Below are 21,419 nucleotides of genomic sequence, written 5' to 3' on the forward strand. Positions count from 1 at the left end.
AGAAGTACGCACCTACTTGGCCATTACTTGTTTATTACTAAATCATAATTAAAAGCTACAGGAAGGTCAGAGTATGATATAGCTTTGAGGTTTGGGGTGTGTGAAATTTGCGTGTCTGAAATGACTCACTGTCTCAGAGATCTTAGACTTGGAGATATATTTTTATTTAATTGCTTTAAGAAATAAATTCAAAAATCTGAAAAATAAACAACCACAATGTAAACACGAACATTTCTTGCATCAATTTCTTTATTTTTTTTCCATCAAAAGAAATGCACAGATCAGCAAAGCTATTACATACAAATGGCCATACAATAGCAATTCATTTTTTTTCTGTTCTTGTTTGAAAGTCTTCAGTAAATTCTGTTGTGTCATTTATACACTGTGTATCTTGAACATTTGCAGTTACGCTGCATTCAGCAACAAAAGAAATCGTCCCAATGCTCTTCTTCCACGTTCAAATGAAAGTGTTCAGCCACAAACTACATATCTGGACAGCTACTTGTTACTGCTCCAGGAAAACTACTGTACTTACATACAATAAAGAAAAAAAACAAAAGTTTTGCATAGCTTCATTGTAATGTAGATACAGTACTGTAAGGCACTTCATGAAGAACTTTAGGCATTTTTTAAAAAAAAATCCTACACAATAAACCTTTTGTCACGTCATCCTACAGATTCCATCTCGATAGATAAATGTTACAACATCTGACGAAAAAAATCTTTTCTTAAATCACATTTTTGCGCACTATGTATATCTACTATACTCCACTGCTTCTTTTGGCATTAAGTCTCAAGTTCAACATTCATATATTGTGCATAATATGACTCACACATTGTCCCATAACCCCACACAACCCAATATTTCTCAAAAAGACCCCCAAAAAACAAAAATTGTGCAATGATTTGGGGTTATGTGGAGTAAAAGGCAACACGCTGTCAAAAACGAGTCCACCAAACCAAAAGAAAATGTCTGGGCAAGTTATAGGTCATTTCCTCATAGACGGGTGCTGTACTGACAGTTACAGGGTACATCATTTTCATTTGCCTCTCCTCACACCAGTCCAAACCAGTAGTGGGAGTGGGTGTCGTATTCCAGCAGTTGTAGGTGGGACTACATGCTCCAGCAGGCCATGTAGATAGAGGTAAGGAGGATGCATCTGCTCTATCCAAGCTGATCTTCGTACTGTTTGCGGAAGCAATCTCCAGCTGGGAAAAAGTCCCAGCAGCGCTCCTGATACATCTTCCACACGTAGGACTCCTGGACACAAGCCAACATCAGAGTTTAGCTCGAAATCTTTAACTGGTCTGAAATAAGGCTGAATGTTTTTAATTTAAATATCCAGAATTTAAACATTACATAATTACAGGTGTGTTAACGAGCTGTGTGAAAATATTCACACTGAAAAAAGATTCACCTCAAATATAATTACTTTTTGAGTAATTTAATTACATGTAAATTTTTCATGGAATTTTTTTTACGTAATCACAGAGTAAAATGTTAAATTTAATGGTCAAATGAAATTTACATTCAGTTAATACCAAGTATATTCATGTTTATGGTGCCCAAAAATACTTGGTTTTTTTGAGTGTATTAACAGGAAGATCATTGAAAAATCTTCGGTATTTAATGAGTATACTAGCTGTGTCCCAAAACCTACGCCGCATCCTTCTGAGGCTGCATTTGAAGGCCGATTACGTCACAGCAACGCTACGCAGGCTGCCCTAATTCGAAGGCTGCTCCAAATGCGGCCGACAAATGCGTCCTTCATTTCTCCGAATTTCAAGGATGGGTCGGGTGTATCCTTCGTGGCCCAACCTATCCCAGAATTCATAGCATGGCCCAGCCAATTCCAGTTTCCAACAATGGCGGCAGCTACTTAATTTTAATATTACTCTAATTACTTTTTCTGGGTCACAAAATAAACTTTTAACATATTTTCAGGCAAGAATGTAGCTGTGTAAACTTCAAATATCTGCTCAGTTTATTAAGACATCACATATTTGCAAAAGTGCCCCGACGTTTTCGGAGACGTCTGTTACCCACCAGATCGATAGCGAGCCGGTGAGAACAGCGGACTCCCAGCACATCGTTTTCAGACCCCGCGGTCTTTCACTACTCAGGTTAAACACGATATATGAGTCACTTAGATAACTTAAAAATGTTATTGTTCGGCTTTTTTCAGTGTTTTATTTGTTCCTGAGTAAATCGGTTCAGCTGAGATTACAGCTAAATAAACGTCAAACAGAAAACTGATTAAACAGAAGTGTGAGATGGTCGAGAATTTACTCTAGTGTCCTGTTATATATTAGCGAGTGAGGAGCAGAGGGCTGAGTTTATTAAACTCGGTCTTCGAAGGATGCGGCCTATGAATTGGGACATAGTTACTGTCTTATCTAAGTGAAGCAAAAGACTTAGCTAGTAGATGAGTACAGACTTGAAATGTTATTAAGCAGTATTAATTTTACCACTTTATCCACACAAATATTACCTAAAATTAAAATTTCATCTCTTTGTGCTTAGTACAACGACCTTAATTAATATTATGTAAACCACAGATTATTAAACAACACTTTAATTCCACCACAATATGGGTAGATATGAAAAAACTAATAAACCAAAATAGGTACCGACAGTAAGAGGAGGAATATTGGCTGGGTTTAGCTAATCAGGGTAAAATAGTATTCTACCTGTCCAGTGTGCTCTGTCTCATCCTTGTTGATGAGGTACATCAGGAAAAACCTTTACAAGAAAAACAAGAACAAAGAAAAAAATATTAAAGGGGAATCGCAGTCTTGTATCTAAGCCCATCACCACAGCTGAAGCACAGAGCGGGGACGTGAGAAGCTTTTCTGTGACACATTTGATTTCTGCAACACTAATCACGTAAATGTCAAACTCTCCGTCACTAGGTGTCACAATTCCCGACGCTAGTGTCTAAATAAAGTTACACCACCTCGTCTCTATCGCCGAATCACCTGTTGCTCCCCAAATCAAGCGTAAATGGCACCGAGCCGCTGTATCTCTATGGGCATCGCGGCATGCCAAATCATAATGAATACTGAATGAGAGCATGCTATCACAAACCTATTTTCCAATAAAGTTCATGGCATTAAATAGTAATGAAGCAACATAATGAGGTCGCTCTCATATCCTCCGGCCAGCTGACTGTGAGAGCAAATGGACTGAGACTTTCTATTGTTACTGGTATTATTCAGAAACACCGGCTAAGCGGTGCGTGCGAGGGAAACACAGACAGATGGAAAGGATACCTGAAGGGATCTAGTGTTCTGGATCAATGCTGCTACTAGTGACTTTGGTATTTATGCTGCGGTAACGTGCTAAAGCCATCAATCATGTGGTTAAATTACAGAAAAGCATTGACACGAATGGTAAAAGATTACTGCGATGATTACAAAACAAAAAAACCATTAAAAACACTGCTGATCAAAAAGGATACTCACAGATAGTTGGCCAAATTGTGCTCTTGTAAGGTGTGGGTCTCAAAGCCGTGGGGGGTTGTGTCGAAGTAATCGTTCCCGATCCCACAGATGAAACATTTGGTCTGAGGACAGAAAATGAAAATTAGAAGGCACGCTTCCTTCTTCTTTTTCTGTGCTTCATTGATGAACTACAGTAAACAAGAGTTTGCCTAAAGCAACACCAGATTGGACATATTTTACAATATTAAGGTCAAGTTACTCATCACACTCAGTCCCACTCAGCCTATGAACAACAGTGGCTCTGCAGGGACCTTTTAGTCTGAGAAAATAATCTCGACAGTGTCATTAAGGGTTATCTGCCCTCTCTTAGACCACAAGGTTATGCATCAACAAGTATGCTTCCAAAATTCAGCTTAATATTTATATTCCCACGTGCACGTTGATCTTCACTTGGCTGTCACAGTGACTGTTTAAATACTCAAGAGAGATGGGGAGCTCACAAAAATGTGTCACATCTCCAAAACTCAACACGTGATCAAAAAGGGGGGTTAGGGGGTACAATTTCCATAAAGTAGCCCAGACTAAGTAAAATATTAATGAAAAAAAAGAGACAAGTACACGAGACGAGACGCAAGAGTCCACTAATAAGGCCGTAATCTCTAGAAGATCTTCATTAAATCTATTCGTATATGAAAGGTGGACGTGAGCGCGATTATGCCGTCTAATGGTTAGGGAGGTGCTGTTATGAAGGGTCAAGCTGAGTGTTCAACTGTCTCACTGTTTGGAAGCAACTTTTCAAATATGGGGTCGGCCCATCATAAACTATACCCGGTTTCAGATGGTAAAGAGTGTAATCATTTGCAAAAATGAACATCATGTTGTTTTCAGCAGTCTGTGAAACAAACAGTTGCTCACCAAGAAAGTATTAACTGAGGTCATAGAACAAGAGAGCCGAGCGCTGTTACACCGTGGAGTCTCATCCAGTCTTCTTTTTTAACAGTCGCCCCCTGATGGCCCTTAAGCCAGATGGGGAGCAGCCAGGCTGCGGTGAGTTCCTCCCTAACTACTTTTTACAAGCTTGTAGCGAGACATGCATAAATATTTCTTCGAGTGATGGATATTACCTGTCGCTACATCGAATGAAGGTAAACTTTAGCGCTGCCCTTCTGTGATAAATATGAGTTCTCATGTTATTTGTCCTGGACTGTACAGAGCCACAAAACTGTGGAATGACGTGGTTTGTTTGTTTCGAGCTTGCATGCCCCTCAGGAAGCATCGATACAACTTCAGGCACTATGCTTCCTGATTCACCACTTCTGCTGCTGTTGATTGGCTGCACCAGCTGCTCTGTAACAGTAGCTTTGGCCCCGACGTTACCAGGCAACAGACAGTTCACCTCCTAAAGAGGTTTCTGAAGAACCATGTGACTGAAGATGTAAAGGGATGCTGGGGAACAGAGGACTTGGAGGACGACAATGTGTTGTACGGGTTTCCCTCCACTTTCCCATCCCCTGACCCTCGGACTCCAGATCCATAAAAAAGAGACCTTCAAAGAGGACAAAGAAGGTTTCTTCAAGTTTAGAAGGAGGAGGCAGGAGACGGAGAACCAGGAAAATGTGGAATTTGGACTCCAAACAAACAAAGCAGGAAGGCAACAATCAGCCAACAGAAGTGCAGCAGAAACAGAGACAAGAGCTAACAGCGGGGGATGAACAGGAGATCTGGAAGGACATCACGCTGACCCACCTTCAGAGGATTCTGGATGTTCCGTCTCTTGACGAGGTTTTAGACCATCATTACGTGAATCCACAGAACATCATCCACAACATGACCAAAGTCAACAAACACGGAGTGGCCACACTGGACGACTTCTACAATGGCTTCACTTCACAAACCTATAAGCTAAGTCCATCTTTTATATGCAGCCTATGATTTACACTCCTGCCACCTCTCACCTCCATGTCCTCTTTGACCTGCTCCTGTTGGTCTCTTAACTCTCCAAAGGCATCAATGATCAAACCTGCAACCATAAAGGAACTGCTGTGAGCATGACATACATACTGTAGCTAACTATATCCTAAGCATAAAGACTGTAATATTTAAATATATATATAAGTTGTGGGTTCATCTAATTATTGATAAATAAGGTTGGAATTGGGTTGTTTTTTTTAACATACCCTGGATGATGGCCAAGAGGATGACAATAACAAAGAAGAAGAACGTGATGTCAAACAGGATGCGGTAGAGCTCATAGGGGTCGCCAGCTGGGTCCTCGATCTCATCCCCTATCCCGCCTCCTGCTCTTACCCCAACATACATGTGGAATAGGTAGCACTGAGGGAACACAGATGGAGGTCTAATTGAAATCTGAGGCTGAGCATTAAGTCATGGGTTATTTTAAGCAGCGAGCCCAAATCTGTTCCTCAAAAAAGAAAGTGTAACTCCAGTTTACCGTCATCATGTCGTCGCACTTCATGTCCGGCTCATCCTCATCCTCACTCTTGTTGTAAAACTTCCTGAAGAAGTTGAAGGCCACCACAGTGTAGAGATAGACCACAACAGCTAGCAGGCCCACTGTCAGCACCAGCTACAGAGACACATGAAATCTGCATTTACAGACTCGCTCTTTTTTTTGTGCTATTTATGTATTTCCATTAAACGCACAATGGACGCAGCAGGGGCAGAGCTGCTGGCTTCCATTTGTTTTCTATAAAAAATTGCAACAAAATTAGATCGCCATTGGCAAGAGAGGAGTGAGTAGAGAGAAGGGGAAAAGTTCAAACGCGTGGAAAAGATGAGAACATTTAGTGCAATAAGAAAACTCAAATATGAGTTATTTATTTATAGTAAATACAAAAACGAGTCTATTATTTCACAAATAATAAAAAATGGATTCAGCTGCAGCTCAGCCGGTTGTAAACCTGAAAGGCAACAACGGCGTAAAGCGCATTTAGATTGACAGCGTGATTGATCAGCCCACAGACGGCTGAGTCTGGGAGATGTCGCTGATTCCTTGTGGCCTTGCCATTTTGGTGCATTTCCACCCTTGGAGACTGAGGTGACATTAAATTCTGACTTGTCCCTCTGGTCAGTTAACATGGGAATATTGGAAGAACTGGCAATCCAAAGTGGGATTTAAATTAAGCCATGTGAGCCATTTGAACTCAAATGTCAAAGGATACTGAGAACATTCCAATTATCTCACACGACACATACAGTATCTGCTAGATGACACATTTGTGATTCATGTCACCTGCATATTAGCCGCCAACAAGCGAGATACTTTTTCTCAGAACCTGATGAATGAAATTAGACCTAAATGCTCAATTAGATCAGTTAATTGACAAGACAAACTGCCTAATAAAAAGATAATATTTGTTAATATTTTGGCTTTAACCTATTATAAAACCAACCTAGGGTCTTTTAGTACTTAAAGTAGCTTTTTAAGGACATACATACATAATAATGTAATAACTGTGCTAACATTTAAAGCAAAATTAAAATTATTTCAACTGAAAACCATTTTAGGCATGCAGAAAAGCATAAATTAGCACATTTTGAATGGCATACCTCAAATGCCATCACTGCAAACTGTGATCAAAAATGTGTTTCACCACCAGCTCTGCAGTGACCCCTGCTGTTCGAAAGAAGAGCTGCATGTGTTTCCTCCTCACCTGTTTGCCGTTGTGCGTGACAGACGAAAGGATGGTGCGGAGGGTCTTGAAGCCCATGGCGATGTCCAGCAGATGGGCGGCAAAGAAGAAGTTGTTGTAGTGACCCAGGATGGACATGGTGGTGTACCAAACTAGATACAAGAATGACTGGTGGAGAAACAAAATGGATCAGAAGCCGTTCGCCCTGCTATAAAAATCATTCATCAACCTGTTCAGCTGTCAAATAATGTAAACCACCATCAATAAAACTACAAAACAAAGCAATTAATCATCCAAACTTATTTTTAAACTTACATTATCTGTAAACACAACTCCCATTTTCCAGACGTGGTACTTCGTATCGATTGAGCTCAACCTGGCAACAGAGAAAAGTTGATATGAAGGGCTCGTATTTTCTGTTTGACCTCTATTTTTACTCCAAGCAGCCCTGGGCTGTCTGCTTTTTATCAGCCCAATCTCTCACCATGACACCAGTGAAGCCTCCTTGGCAACAGTTTCCTCTGTAGGGTTGAAATCCAGGGCACTCTTGTCCAACCCCAGCAGCTCTGCTATCCTCTCTGCTCCGTAAAGGTCTCCATACTTTTTTATCACCTATAAACAGCAGCCACGCGGAAATATATAAGAGACACAGCAGCTGACGTTTAGTAAGTGTAACCAGATTTCATTTACAGCTTGTGTGCACAGCAGATTCAACTTAAATTACATGAGCTACTTACTTTGCGCTTGACAAATTTATCCCAGTAGTTGTTGGGAAAGGAGCTGATAAAAAAAGAGCAAAGAAAAACAAAAACAGAATTAAACCTCTGTTTGCACAAGATTATGATTCGTCATTTGATAAGAGGCTGACTCACGGAGTGTTGATGACCAGTCTGTCCCACTGTCCTTTAATGTCGTCATCAGACGGCTGCTCGGTGATGTAGAGGCCCGCAAACTCCAACTTCCTTGCTATCTCCTTCTCCCGCTTGAACACTACCAAAGGCACCTTGAACACAGGAGAAATCTGGCTGCATCAGTGGGACAGACGAACAGTGTGTGTGTGTGTGTGTGTGTGCACGTAAGTGCATGTGTTAACAACGAACAAGTGTACTGAAATATAAAATGTACATATACCCAAACCAGATGTATGTAGTTGTTTTATTTTTTCACCTAAAATGCTTAACAAATTCATTAGACCACCTTAAAAAAAACTGTGGATGTCACTGTACCTTCAGGTAGTAGTATCCCACTACACACAGGAAAGATATGATGGTGTGTAGTATTGCCAGACAGCGAAGTGTTGGTGCCATGTAACCTGTGCTCTCCTGCAAGACGAAATACTCAAGCGCTCCCTCGTCTTCCTCCTCCCCAACTCTGCCTCGACCGTTCCAGGGGTCTTCATCATCCGAGTAATCACCCGTCACCTGAAAAGTGACGACACCAAATTTGACACCCAGCTGGACCGTAAGGTGAGTATATAAGGTGGTAGTTTAGCTCCAAACTTACTTTGTAGAAGAGAAGAATAAAGTTGATAGCAAAGGCAACAAAAAGTGCCAAGAAGCGGAGATTGTAGAAATTTCTTGCCAGGTAGTTCTGTGAAAAGGTAATCGTGATCATCATCTTTGTTTTTATGTGTAACAAGTATTTGTGCTTAATTTAACAGTTGTGATCTCAAAACTGCAGTGAGGAAAACATCTGACCAGCATCTTAGTCTGGTAGACTTCCAAGCCAGCGAAGAAGCTCGCCATGAAAGCCTCCGGTGCCTCCTTCTTCAAGCCGAGCCTTTTCTTCGGGGCTTTCTTCTCCTCCACAGACAACTCTGGAGGAGCTTCGTCTCTAGTCTTGTCGTGGTCCTTCTTCTCACCATCTTCTGAACTGCAAGCATAAATTATACATTAGAGACAAAATAGCAAATTGTGTTCATAGACACGGATGTATACCTAATATGGAGAAACAAAATCTGGATACTAAGCAAAGGGACAAGCACAGGAGTAGGATAAAGGCATTTTTTAACTGTCATTTATGTAAAGCTAATCTAACACAATCGCCGAATAAACATATGCAAGTGGTAATGTAGGTAACAATGAACAAGTTACACTCACTCTCCCTTCTCTGTATCAGATCTGTAGTCTCCGTTCACAGCCCTCGTCTTTGCAGCCATCTAGAATCAGCAGATTACTTTACCATTCAGGTTCTACTAATAAGGGTTTGTTCTTCTTCTATTTTCTGAACAAAATCACTAACCTGTGCCTTCTTCTGCTTGACCGCACTGGCTATTGATGGGGCATCTCCCACCACCACCTCAGACACATCCCCCAAACCTGGCTCGGCCCCATGCTTGCCCTCCTTCTTCGGCTGTATGTTGAGTAGCTCAGCCATCAGATCCGCCTCTGCTGCTTCCCCTTGAGCCATCTGACCCATCTCCGCCAACGCTGACGCTTCGCTTGCCTCCATCTTTTCCGTTTCTAACACATCTCCGTGGATCCCGAACTGAGTGGGGTCAGGCATGTTTCCCAAAATATCTGTAACCTTCATGTTCTTAGCCCCTTCAACGAGGCCACCCCCAAACATAGTTGTCCACAAGATGTGGAAGAATCCCCAAATTAGGCTGTAAACAAAGTGAAAGAGGCCCGTGATGATCATCCAGAAGAAGGAGAAGAAGCCCCGCACCATCTCCTTCACGCTCATCTTCCTGAATTTCCTGAATTGCCGCCGCATGCTTTTAAGAGTAAGCAGCTGGCGGAAGTGACACAAGCTCTTCCTCATGGAGATGCATGCGATTGTAAATGCCGAGGAAGACTCCATCATTGCACTCTCCTCGTCTTCCTGTTCCTGGTTCTCCATCATGGTCTGGATGTCATCCTCTTCTTCCTCCGGGCGCTCAACGGGGTCTGGCTCTGAAATCTGAGAGGCCAGCTGCATCTCGAAGATCGTGTCCTCGCAGAAATTTACAAACAGCTCCATCTTCTCGCTCTCTCCGCCCTCGTTGACCACGTCAAAGATGAACTGCCGCTTCGACTCTTTCACCTGAGGCTTCTCCCACTGCGTGCGACTCGACTCGCTGATCTCGAAGTACACTCTCTCGATGCGCTTGGCTCCGCCCATGATCTCAATGCGACCCAAGTAAGGCTCGAAGTAGCTGAGGACGCTTTCGGCCAGGTCCAGGAAAGTTGAGAGGCGGGCATCGTGAGGCATGTGCTCTGAAAGATTGGTTAGCAACACGGCGACGTTAAAGCCGATGTCTTTTGCCGGTTCGTGAAACCTCTCAACAAACTGCTCGTAGTTGAACATGTCGTTCTCGTCAGCCTCAGCGCAGGAGAGAAGAAACTCAATCTCAGACTGAGAATACTGCTTCTGGTTCTCCATGGACTTCTGGAAATCCTTCTTTGAGATGACGCCTTTGCTCTCGGGGTCGTACTCCTTGAAGCTGTCCGAAGTGGTCAAGTCCTTCAACTTGAGGAACATGTCGAAAAATTTCAGGATCATCTCCACGTTACTGGAAGATTCCACCAAGGTGTCCACCATCTGTTTGCCGATAGTTCCATTCACAACATTACCTGTGAGACAATAAAGCGGTAAATTTTACCAGTAAACTCATTAAAAAAACACTTCCCCATGCAGATTAGGCAAATGTGCTCTGCTACACATTTGATTATATCAGGCAAATAAATCCGATTTATCAAAGTACCAGCATACAAAGCTTATATAATGTTATCAAAAACAAAAAAACCACCTTCAAGTAGCGAGAGCATCATGACGACCATGTCCTTCTGCAGGTCCAGCAGCTCCTTTAGTAATTCAATCTGACTGGAGTCCTGTTAGAAAAAAAGACAGAAAGGGGAAACGCGGTGAGTCATAGTACAATATGTCACACAGACCACTGATGGTCTAACTGTAAGGGTACAGCCAGGCTCTTTAATATCCCTGTGATGCAGAGAGAGTTGGAGAGATCAAGGCTTTAATATTGCAGGGACCTCAAATGGCCCCTGCTGTGGCTCAGAAGGTCCTTCTAGGTAACATCGATCCATCACGACCAGGGTTTATGTTATTTTGCTGTCTAGGAACAGATGTCGAGGTCAGGCTGACTCGTTTAAGGTCTCTATGGGCTTTGTATTCAATGTGCCATAAATCTGACGCGTACTTTGATGCACCTGTGCTCTTCTTCATCCTGGCTGCTGCTGTCAGACCCAGCCCCTTTGTGATGACCACGAGATAAGATTAGGTGGGTGGATTTCATCCCACTCCTGGCTTATTGGACATATCAATGATGGAGTCATATATCATGTAGCTGAGGTGAACAACATGTGTAATTGTGCTGGAGTTGCTTCTGATTATCAATGAGCCTGGAGAGACCTCTAGTGGCAATGAATAAAACACCAGGGGCTGTTCACATTTTCACATCTGTACAAGCCGTTATTTAAAATTTTTACTTAAGTAACGACTATTAACTATAGCTAAGCAGGCATGTATTAAAACAAGCAGGCCATGTTCTTTTAAAAATCTGTTACTAGACTTAAAGTAGTTGCACAAGCAGGTGGTTGACCTTATATGTACTCTAGTTTATTTACACTGCCATGCCTTTGGTTCCTATTATTTCTAGAGCTACACTTCTGTGCAAAAGTCTTGAGCTACGCTTCCTTTCATAATTTTTTTAGGGAAATGGGAAACAGGTACAGTAATTTCCTGAAACATGCATGAAAAACATTAAGCATTAACATTAAAAAAACATTGAAAATGGTTAGGTATAAGAACGCGACAGGAAATGAGTAAAAAAGAGAAATTTTCAAACAAACAAAAAAAATCCTCTCAGTTAAAGATAAAAAGGCCATTACACCATACATTTTGTTAAGTGGAGTCAATATAAGGCAAATCATTTATAATAGGATTAAATCTTAATCAGCAAAGTACCAGCTTTCCAATGTAAGGCGAAAGTAATGATGAGCAAAACACAAGTAAACAGTTTAGTCAACACAGAATGTAACAACTCAAGCAAGTGTTTTAGTTTTCACCAGCGGAGAAATACATAAAGGCACATCTGCGTCACTGCAGATAAAACACATACCTGAGATAACTTCATCTGCATATTGGCAAAAACATGCAAGAAGCCCACCACTGCATCCCACAGCCTGCTGTGAGCCAGACTCTGCTGATTCCCTATACACGGACCCTGGAGCACATAAAACAGGTGCAGAGACAAAAGGAGACGCTCACACGATGACAAACAGCCTTTCTCGTCACTAAAGCGCTGAAAGAACATTCAGATATTGTAATGAAGACTTTAAGCAGCTTTTACTGTGGAGAGTTGTGATTATGTACCTGTATATACTCTGTTAAAGAGTTGAACACCTGTTTGGCCACTGCTAGTGCTTTGGAGAAGTTCCTCTGACCGGCCTCATCAATGACATCCTTGCCAGAGTAGTACCAGTAGAAATCACTAATGGATTCCTAAAAGGGAAAGCACTTAAATTAATAGCATATCTACTTTATTGAAATTTAAAGCTCTGGATGTAACAATGTGATACCTGCAGTCTTAGCAGGTAGTCCACAGTACTAATGATTATATTGACTGTAGTTGTGTTCCCTGTCTGCGTCCTTAGGAAGTTTTGAAAATCTAAAACAGAAGATAAAAGAGATTAAACAACAATTTCCTGCAGATAGATACTATAGGAATTTATTTTTTAATCATTTCTATGCAGCTTGAGGCAGCATGGCTTTAATACTGGCGTATGGGAAAGCATCCACCTACCATTGTTATGTCCCTCGCAGAGAAGCTGCAGAAACCTAAAAAGATCCTTAGTGAATTCATCATTCTGCAGTACCTTGGAACCTGAGGACGGGAAATAAGATTAGCTGTCCTCCTCAGTGACAGGAAGGTCAAGCACCCATCATTTTAACGTCTGCACAGGCATCAGAGCTTGTTGCACATCCTCATAAAGCTGCTGTTTAGTTGTCAGACGGCATCAAATTATGTGCACTATATTGACGGTTCGGAACACACACGCATACGAGGTATAGTGCATCATCTCACAAGTCAAAATAAGGCTTATAGTAGGAACCAAACTGAGCCTTGTTGTTTAATACCAGCAAATCTTTGTTGTTTAGCACAAACAAAGCTTTGGGAGATTTATTGCTTAATACACGCTGGTTAGTATGATCAAAATTAAACAAAAAGAAAAAAGGAAAAAAAAGGAGGGGTGGGGTCCAAAAATAACAAGCATTAATTTTGCGTAAAAGAAGAAGTGGAAAGATCTGAGTCAGTTTGGGGCAGCTGACTGTAAACAATCTATCCAGATGTCAAAGGATGCATGCATGCGTTCCTTCAAGTCCAGATTAAAGAAGGTGGTTATATTGCATTCAGAATGAGGGAAGGGGAGGGAAGTGGGGGAGGACTGGTAGAGGATGAGTAGAGGGATGAGGGAGTTGAACTGGAGGCAATCAACATGTCAGCATTTCATAGAATGAGTAGAATCTAAACCGTGTATTTACCCCGCTCACTCACGTTGACTGCGACCGATGACATAAAAACATGATCAGAAGAAAACAAACAAACAAACAAACAAAACAGAAGCAGACATAAGCAAAGGAGAAGACATTTAGAGTCAATCAGAAGAAGTAGGAACAGGAGAGAGTGATAGGGCTATAGATATATCTTTACATACTCACACTGGATTGCGACACTGACATGCGGTAAGTCTCAAAAAGAGTCTGCTTATTGGGCAGGTGTTTAGTACTAGCAGTTACCATCACTTATGCCTGAGCTTATGAGGTGAAAATGAGCTGGGATATGTATGGTTAAAGCATATTTATATACTGTATGCAACCCATCGGTTTAAATAAAGACCTCTGATTATAAAAAGTGAGCTTTTATGCAAACTGAGTGTTCTTAAGTTGCAGACGAGGCTCAGACAGGACTTAGACATACAGTAGCACATGTTTGCCTGCATGATGATGTGACAACGTAACACAAAGGACCCACGTGATATGGAGATGTACAACAACAAACTAAAGAGCAGATTTTTTTTTCCAAGCTAACCTTGTGGCTGTAATTTTAAGAAAAACAGCAAAATGAGACTAAGTAGGACACGACACGTTACAATACCGGTTGTTTGCTAAGTGACATCGTCCACGATGGAGTGGGGAAGAAGATAAAGGTCAATCTGCTGCACACATAAAGCTGCAAATTTGTACATTTCTGCACATTGCCAGTTTGCAAATATGCTGTCTGTTGCTTTTCCTATTAAGGTGATTAAAAGTCTCCATGAAAAGGGGACGAGAAACAGTTGGAACACTAAAACTGTGTTTTAGTCACACTTACTTGATCCCTCTTCAGTTACCATACCCAGACCTTCAGCTTTGTTTTGCCTTTCAAAAGCGTTCAAGTCCAGAACGCTGCCAAAAGAGAAAGACGGTGACATTTAAGTAATCTGAATTTCTGGAAAATAAACCGATCAGGCATAACTTTATGACCACTTGTATAATATTGTTTGACAGCCCCGACCCATTGAGGCATGGACTCCTCTGGACCCCTGAAGTTGTGTTGTGGTATTGAACAACAAGTTGTTAGCAACAGATCCTTTAAGGCCTGTAAGGTGCAAGGTGGGACCTCTATGGATTGGACTTGTTTGTCCAGAACATCCCACAGATGCTGCATAGCAGTGAGGAGATCAGAGGTGAAGTCAACACTTCAAACTCGTTGTTGTTCCCCTCAAACTATTCCTGAACCATTTTTGCATTATTATCCTGTGAAAGAGGCCACAGCCTTCAAGGAATATCATTTCAATGAGTGTATATGGTCTGAAACAATGCTTAGGTAGGTGGTGCATGTCAAAGTAACATCCACATGGATGGCAGGACCTAAGGTTTCCCAGCAGAAATGATCCCAAAGGTTTGGCATCTTCACATAGTGCATCCTGATGTCAGGTGTTCCCCAGTTGATCACGCGCATGCATCCGGCCCATCCACGTGTCCTGGTCATAGGAGCAAGCCACCTTCTTCCATTGCCTCATGGTCCATTTCTGACACTCACATGTCCATTGTTGGCACTTTTCGCAGTGGGCATCCTGACTGGTCTGTAGCTATACCAAACCACAGGAAACAAACTGTGATGCTCTGTGTATTCTGACACCTTTATTTCAGAATTATCGTTAACTTTTCTGGCAATTTGATCTATAGTAGCACATCCTGACCACACAAGCCAGCCATAGCTTCCCACATGCATCAGTGACCCTTGGCCACCAATGACCCTGTTGCTAGTTCACCACTGTTCCCTTCTTGTATCACTTTTGATAGATACTGACCACTGCAGACTGGGAACACCCCACAAGGGCTGCAATTTTGGAGATTCTCAGTTGTCAAAGCATCACAGTTTGGCCTTTATCAAACTTGCACAAATCCTTACACTCGCCCATTTTTCCTGCTTCTAACACATCCTCTCAGGACAAAATGTTCACTCGCTCCCTAATATATCTCCCCCATTAACAGGTACCATGATAAAGAGAATCAGTGTTATTCACGTCACCTGTCAGTGGTCATAATGTTATAGCTGATTGATAACAATGTACCGCTGTGGGAAAGTAAAGCAGAATAGTCAAAATGGAAGTTAAAAAATGGCTAGTTCTGAGGCAGGAAAACTAGGTAACTGTTTGAACTGCAATTGCAATAAAAAATAAGTTTACTGTGTATTAATCACTCATCGCTCCAGTACCTGCATGACATCATGAGCCCGGACAAGCTTTTAAAGAAGCCAACATCTCTTTTTTCCTTGAGATAATCCAGCATTTTCTGCATGAAAGGAAAAGTACAGTTAAGATAAAAGATGAAGCTGTTAACTGCATAGACTAGACGTGAAGAGTACTGTGTTACCTGTTGAACCAGGATGTTCCCTCCATTGAGAATGGAGATGCCCAGCTTGAGCGTGACAGTTACCGTAGCACCCAGTCGACCTGATGATCATGGATGACAGTTGATCTAAATACATAGACTGCAGGAAGGCAGACAGGTCAGGCATTTGATTTCTTACCTTTGCTGGCGCTGATCATTTGAAGCACCATCTCTGCAGCCCCTCGGTCATGAAGTCTGGCCTGCTGATACAGCATCTTTTGCTTCTCCATTTCCTTTTCCTGTAGGACATTATGACATGCACCACCTCTGAATATGATTGAAAACAGAAAAAAAAAGGTGAATCTTGAACAACATTCCCTCAAAAACTTAGAGCACCTCAAATGTTTTCTCTTTTCCTTCCTCTTCTTCACCTTCAGCACAACTCTGGGAAGAAAAAAAAGACTATCAGAGCTGCATGTTTCTGCCGAGAAGCATACAAGAGCAATTTAATGAGATTCAATGAGATACCTTTGCCATCATATCTGCATAGGCAATATACAAGGGATCCTCTTCCAGAGAACTAACAAAGAAGGGAGATAAATATCTGTTTATTGAACCTTGTACCTTGTTTATTTCACATCTCTACTGTAAATCTGTACATAATAAGTGGCAGTGATCGCATTTATAGCCACTGCAGCAAATAAACCAGAGAAACACTGAAAAGCTGCTTCCGTTTTCTTCATAGTGTAAAATATGACGATGGTTTAGCTTATTGCTCTCTGTAATAGCTGAGAAGCATGCCAAAACAATTATGTAGCACAGATGGAGCAACTTGTGTTAGTGCCAGGTGGCCAGGTGTGTGAGAGTGAGCGTATATTTACCTGCATTCAGTCAGAGCGTTATGGCTGAAATGCAGAATGAGCTGGTGAAGAGGGTCTGGCTGCTTTCTCACCTCCTCCTCCTCCTCTTCCTCCACTTTAGGCTGTATTTTCTGGACACAGCCACATGAGTCAGGCTAACGTTTAACCCAACAAATGTGTATCACAACACTTTTTTACAAGTTCATGTCAAAGGGGACCTATTATGCTCATTCCCAGCATCACATGATTAGCATAACATCCTATTATCTCTGGATCTTGGTGGATCCCTTCAGTTCATCGTCTTGCTGCTCCTGACAAACTAAAGTTTTGAACAGCAGGTGGGTGAGAGAAGTCTAGAGAAGTCTTAGAAGAATTTAAGGCCTAAGCTTTTGGCTCACATGGATTACCTGCACATCTCCAGAGCTGATTATTTGAAACGTTGGCGACGTTTAATATGAGAAATCTCTATTGTAACGACATACATACATATGATGGAAAAACATAATAGGTCCAACTGTTAACTCCTATGGGAGAAAAAGACATGCACAAAACATGCATGCAAATGCAACAACCACACACGCGCTGGTACAAGCGCACACACACACACACGATTGATGGTGTTTAGCAGCGTTAAAGGTGAGTGGAGTTAAGCATGACTCTCCACAAGCCCAGTTTACCCTCGTATATAACCACTTCATGATTCTTTTACTTACTGGAACAATTGGTTTTTAATGTTTTTATAAATACGTGTGTCTGATTGGCTGAATCTTGACATTCTTCATCTATCGCACTGTAACTTCATCAGTAATATAAAGATACAGTAAGACATTGATACGAATATGCTAAGAAGAAAGTTTATAGTTCAAATCTTTATAAATTGAAAAAGTTTCTTTTTCAATAAACAAACACAGCCTAGTTTGTTCCAATATGCCGCATGTAATATATCGCATGTCGAACAGTAAGCTGCTGTCCTGATTGTGGAGCTTAATGGAAATGAAAATCCAGGAAAGAATCTGAACTTTCATCAACTTTAAATGGAAGTCAAAGCATCCTGACAGGATGCTTTCTTGCCTCTGCTTGGATGGGCCACAGTGATCAAACTACTTTGCTGGCTCTGACATCAGCAGTGATGTCATGCTTACCACAAATGGGCCTAGCTGTAAACCACTTTGCGGATGACTGAAGAGAGTGGTGTGAGCTACGCGCTGCTTCCCGCAGCACATGGGTGCCGACATAAGGGCACCGAAGGGACAGCACAAGTACTTACTGCAAGGTCCTGCACTAGTTTCTCTTCAAAAGAGTACTCTTCTGTTTCTATCCATATTCTCTGATAGGCCAGGAGGAAGAGGTTAATAGAGCGATGCCTAGGGAGGGGTAAGAATAGAGAAGCCTGGGTTAAAGATGAGCAGAGCAAAGGACGGTAGAAGTTGGAGAGAAGGATGGTAGAAGTCCCTTCAGGAGAGGTTAATATCAGTTAGTTTGGAGCACTGATCTAACAGGCCACCTGTGAGCAAATCTTTTTATTTTTATTAGTTGTTGTTTTTTTTTTCTTTTTGTTTATTTCTGGCCTAAATCTGCAGATAGTGTGTTCCCACATTACATTTTTTTCTTTATACACAGGCAGAGTAATCTGCATTTAAATAAATAAACAAATGTTGATCAAGTGCTCAAATGCCAGAAAACTGATCAACTGCTGCAGCATTACTGCAGGTCTGAAAAAATTAGAGGCCAGCTCATTTTTGATTAGCCTTGAGTCAGACGCCGTCACACAGCTACAAGTGTCGGACGTTAGTTTGTAGCTTCCACTCCGAATGACTTGAAGCCAGTTGCTTCTGCACCGAGTCTGTGAACACAGCAGCGTCTGGAGAGCCTTAACTAAGAGGTGTCGAAAGAGTAGCCTCATTTTTCTCATCTCAGTCAGCCAAGAAATGGCAAAAATTCAAACTACTTGAACCAATTCTTTACAATGTGGCTCGTTAAATTGTTGCACATACATGGACCAGTGGAAAAAGGAAAGCTAAAATGTGACAGAAATCATGCCTCTGGGGGGAGGGGAGAGCGAGGGTTAGCAGGCCACATAGTAACAACATTAGATCAGCGCTACGTTACCGTCAGCATTGAGAGCAGACTGTCACAGTCTGCGTTCTCGTGCATAATCTCCAGCCAAATGTGCCGGTAGGAATTCAGGAAGTAATTGTTATTTTTGTGCCTAAGGGGACGACGTACAATAGAATGTGACACTGAGGAGAGAATAGAGACTAAACAGAGAGACAATAGAGAAAAATGACATCTGAATGTGTCAAACTTTGGAAGAGCTGCCATCACACACTTCCCCCTAACCCAAATCTATTAATCTGAAGAAAAACAATCATTGCTCCCGCACTGCAAATACTAACTAGCAATTATTTGCTATGCTGCAGCATTTTTCACTGTCAATAACTCTAAATAAATGAGTCATGCTGTCAGGCAGGCGGGTGGCATCGTCTGAGAACATATTGAGGACGGCCACCCTGAGGTTGGGCCTCGTAATTGTTTTCCCCCTTACTGTAGCACCCTGCCCGACTTCCTGTGATTGAGTTACAGAGCAGCAGGGCGTGAAATTGCTTGTGTCCCTTTTTTAAAAATGTTTTTATTTACTCTTTGATAACAGCTATAGGCTAGACATTTGTCCTACAAACCGAGGGGAGGCTACGCATTAATGCAGGGTCAGAGAGAGCGAGTCAGACAGAAGAAGGGGAAAGTGTGATGGCAGAGTGCGTGGATGCCCTTTCTGCAGCATTCTCCTATCTGATAGCGCTACTACGGGAAGGTCTGTGCTACCCTCTGCTGGAGCGTCACCTGGTTTCATCATTACAAAGCTGCTTCAAATGTTCGGAGACCTGGAGACAACGATGGGAGGTGTAAACAATGTCGGTTTAATGTTATGGCGCAGTCATACCTCGGCAGATTGTAAAGCGGAGCCATTCGGAAGCAGGCGACAACGGCGCGCTTCCTCTGCTTGGACAGCAACTTCTGCCATACACATTTTTTGGATCTCAGTGGTTGTTCCACCTAATGAGGGGAGAGAAACTGAGGGGTAAGATTTTTCTATAACACACTCAAATGGCATTCTCTACCAAGCGAGCCAGAGGAAAAAACACACACACACACACCAGCTTAGAACTTTTGATCAGACACATAATTGGTTTCTCCTCAGCAGTGTATTCTGCTGACTCATCCTAAACCTGGCTGTTTGTAATGGAAAGGACACGCCACAGCAGAGTGGGAGTCAGAAATGGTAAAGTGGCCAGGTGCAATTTTACTCTCCAGGATTTGTCACCCATGTAAGATTTTTGGGGGGACAACAGAGGGAGAATAATCTCGGCACAAAGAACAAAAGCCATATCTAAAATATATTTCTGTTCCAAGCAGTGTATTTGAAATAAGTGCATATTTTTGTAAGCAGACAGTCGTGCACCTTTAATCCTGCAACTTTACCAACAGGCTATACACGACTAATACTTATAATACTTCTAATAAAATTATACACCTCATATTGTTTCCATATAAATGTTAGAGCCTGACCTGCTCCAAGTTAAAGACGGCAGCAGAGATCCTCTGGATACGATCCACCACCTTCTCGGGGTCTGAAAGCCCCTCAGTCCTCGTCACTATGTCCTTGTACAGGTTGAGCTGCCACCTCACGGCAGGGTCATCAGACTACGAGTATGTTTAAGAAGAGCAAGTCAGATGCAGAGGAATACACTAAAGCTAGCATCTACTCACAGATATGAACCTCATTTCGACCTGCTCACCTTTTCGCGAAGGTGCAGGTTCTGCTGAATGTGGTCTTTAACTTCATCATCTGTATCTTTCTGTTGTTCAACGAGGAAAAGAAAATCTTGGACAATGCCTCATATCAAAGCTCTTCAAATCTTTTCACAGTAATTGTTGCTTCTGCCGAGGAGGTTATGTTTTTGCATGCATGTGTTTCACTCGACAGCTCACCATGAGGTAGCGTGTCTTAGCCAGAGAGATGAGCTCCTGATCTCCCGGGGTGCACATGTTAAGACCGATAGGCAGCATCTTCTTCAGGGCGGCTACAATCAGTGAGGTTTGGATGGAGTAGAACTCACCTCGCCTCTTCTTGTGCTTCCTCTCCTGATCTTGTCCCCCAGACTGTGAATTCACAGTGTTAATCTCAGACAACACACACTAGAAAATAAAAGCTTTCAGCAGTTAATATATTTAGTCTTTAAAAGGTGGAGCACACTATTTTCTTTTTGCTGAGACTAATGCTACACCCAAAACAATTCCCTTCTACATTTACACTGATACCTTAACAGTATTTTGTGCCACAGTGGGAGCATTCACACTGTGCTTGAGCAAAAGCCAGAGGCGACTGAAGCGTTTATTTTTTCAGCCTTGGCAAAAATCTGTGACTGGACTAAATCACGGGTGCTACTGAAGCATTAAGAATGGAGTCTCACACCTCAGTTGAAAAGCAGGAATAGCAGGCTGCTTCTCTGAGCCAAACTGGAGATGCTGGCTCTGAGAAAACGCTAATCTCCATACTAACATAGATATATAGTCTGACACGCACACGCACGGTGTTATCACACATCGACAAAAATATAAATAGCTTCAAGTATGGGCTAAACACACC

At 42.0% G+C, this 21,419-nt stretch overlaps 1 protein-coding gene across 1 annotated transcript in view; it reads right to left on the minus strand.

Annotated features, from left to right (window-relative positions):
* Positions 1 to 238: 238 nt before the first annotated feature.
* LOC116322306 (ryanodine receptor 3-like) overlaps positions 239 to 21,419 on the minus strand; it is a 69,630-nt gene continuing 48,449 nt past the window's right edge. Inside the window, exons 58-91 of the mRNA XM_039603504.1 lie at positions 20,762 to 20,932; positions 20,569 to 20,628; positions 20,339 to 20,473; positions 19,713 to 19,825; positions 18,042 to 18,138; positions 16,796 to 16,929; positions 16,443 to 16,494; positions 16,311 to 16,358; positions 16,114 to 16,213; positions 15,957 to 16,036; positions 15,799 to 15,875; positions 14,410 to 14,483; positions 13,581 to 13,598; positions 12,841 to 12,921; positions 12,617 to 12,705; positions 12,411 to 12,539; positions 12,157 to 12,261; positions 10,828 to 10,909; positions 9,339 to 10,651; positions 9,197 to 9,255; positions 8,795 to 8,969; positions 8,601 to 8,687; positions 8,324 to 8,518; positions 7,970 to 8,100; positions 7,835 to 7,877; positions 7,582 to 7,709; positions 7,413 to 7,473; positions 7,119 to 7,265; positions 5,897 to 6,031; positions 5,622 to 5,778; positions 5,400 to 5,464; positions 3,466 to 3,566; positions 2,692 to 2,743; positions 239 to 1,261 (exon numbers count right to left, since the gene is read on the minus strand). Coding sequence (XP_039459438.1) covers positions 1,166 to 1,261; positions 2,692 to 2,743; positions 3,466 to 3,566; positions 5,400 to 5,464; positions 5,622 to 5,778; positions 5,897 to 6,031; positions 7,119 to 7,265; positions 7,413 to 7,473; positions 7,582 to 7,709; positions 7,835 to 7,877; positions 7,970 to 8,100; positions 8,324 to 8,518; positions 8,601 to 8,687; positions 8,795 to 8,969; positions 9,197 to 9,255; positions 9,339 to 10,651; positions 10,828 to 10,909; positions 12,157 to 12,261; positions 12,411 to 12,539; positions 12,617 to 12,705; positions 12,841 to 12,921; positions 13,581 to 13,598; positions 14,410 to 14,483; positions 15,799 to 15,875; positions 15,957 to 16,036; positions 16,114 to 16,213; positions 16,311 to 16,358; positions 16,443 to 16,494; positions 16,796 to 16,929; positions 18,042 to 18,138; positions 19,713 to 19,825; positions 20,339 to 20,473; positions 20,569 to 20,628; positions 20,762 to 20,932 — 4,590 coding nt within the window. The 3' untranslated portion in view covers positions 239 to 1,165. The remainder of the gene's footprint in view (positions 1,262 to 2,691; positions 2,744 to 3,465; positions 3,567 to 5,399; positions 5,465 to 5,621; positions 5,779 to 5,896; positions 6,032 to 7,118; positions 7,266 to 7,412; positions 7,474 to 7,581; positions 7,710 to 7,834; positions 7,878 to 7,969; positions 8,101 to 8,323; positions 8,519 to 8,600; positions 8,688 to 8,794; positions 8,970 to 9,196; positions 9,256 to 9,338; positions 10,652 to 10,827; positions 10,910 to 12,156; positions 12,262 to 12,410; positions 12,540 to 12,616; positions 12,706 to 12,840; positions 12,922 to 13,580; positions 13,599 to 14,409; positions 14,484 to 15,798; positions 15,876 to 15,956; positions 16,037 to 16,113; positions 16,214 to 16,310; positions 16,359 to 16,442; positions 16,495 to 16,795; positions 16,930 to 18,041; positions 18,139 to 19,712; positions 19,826 to 20,338; positions 20,474 to 20,568; positions 20,629 to 20,761; positions 20,933 to 21,419) is intronic.

Source organism: Oreochromis aureus, linkage group 19, assembly GCF_013358895.1.
Source record: "Oreochromis aureus strain Israel breed Guangdong linkage group 19, ZZ_aureus, whole genome shotgun sequence".
NCBI classification, from domain to species: Eukaryota; Metazoa; Chordata; class Actinopteri; order Cichliformes; family Cichlidae; genus Oreochromis; species Oreochromis aureus.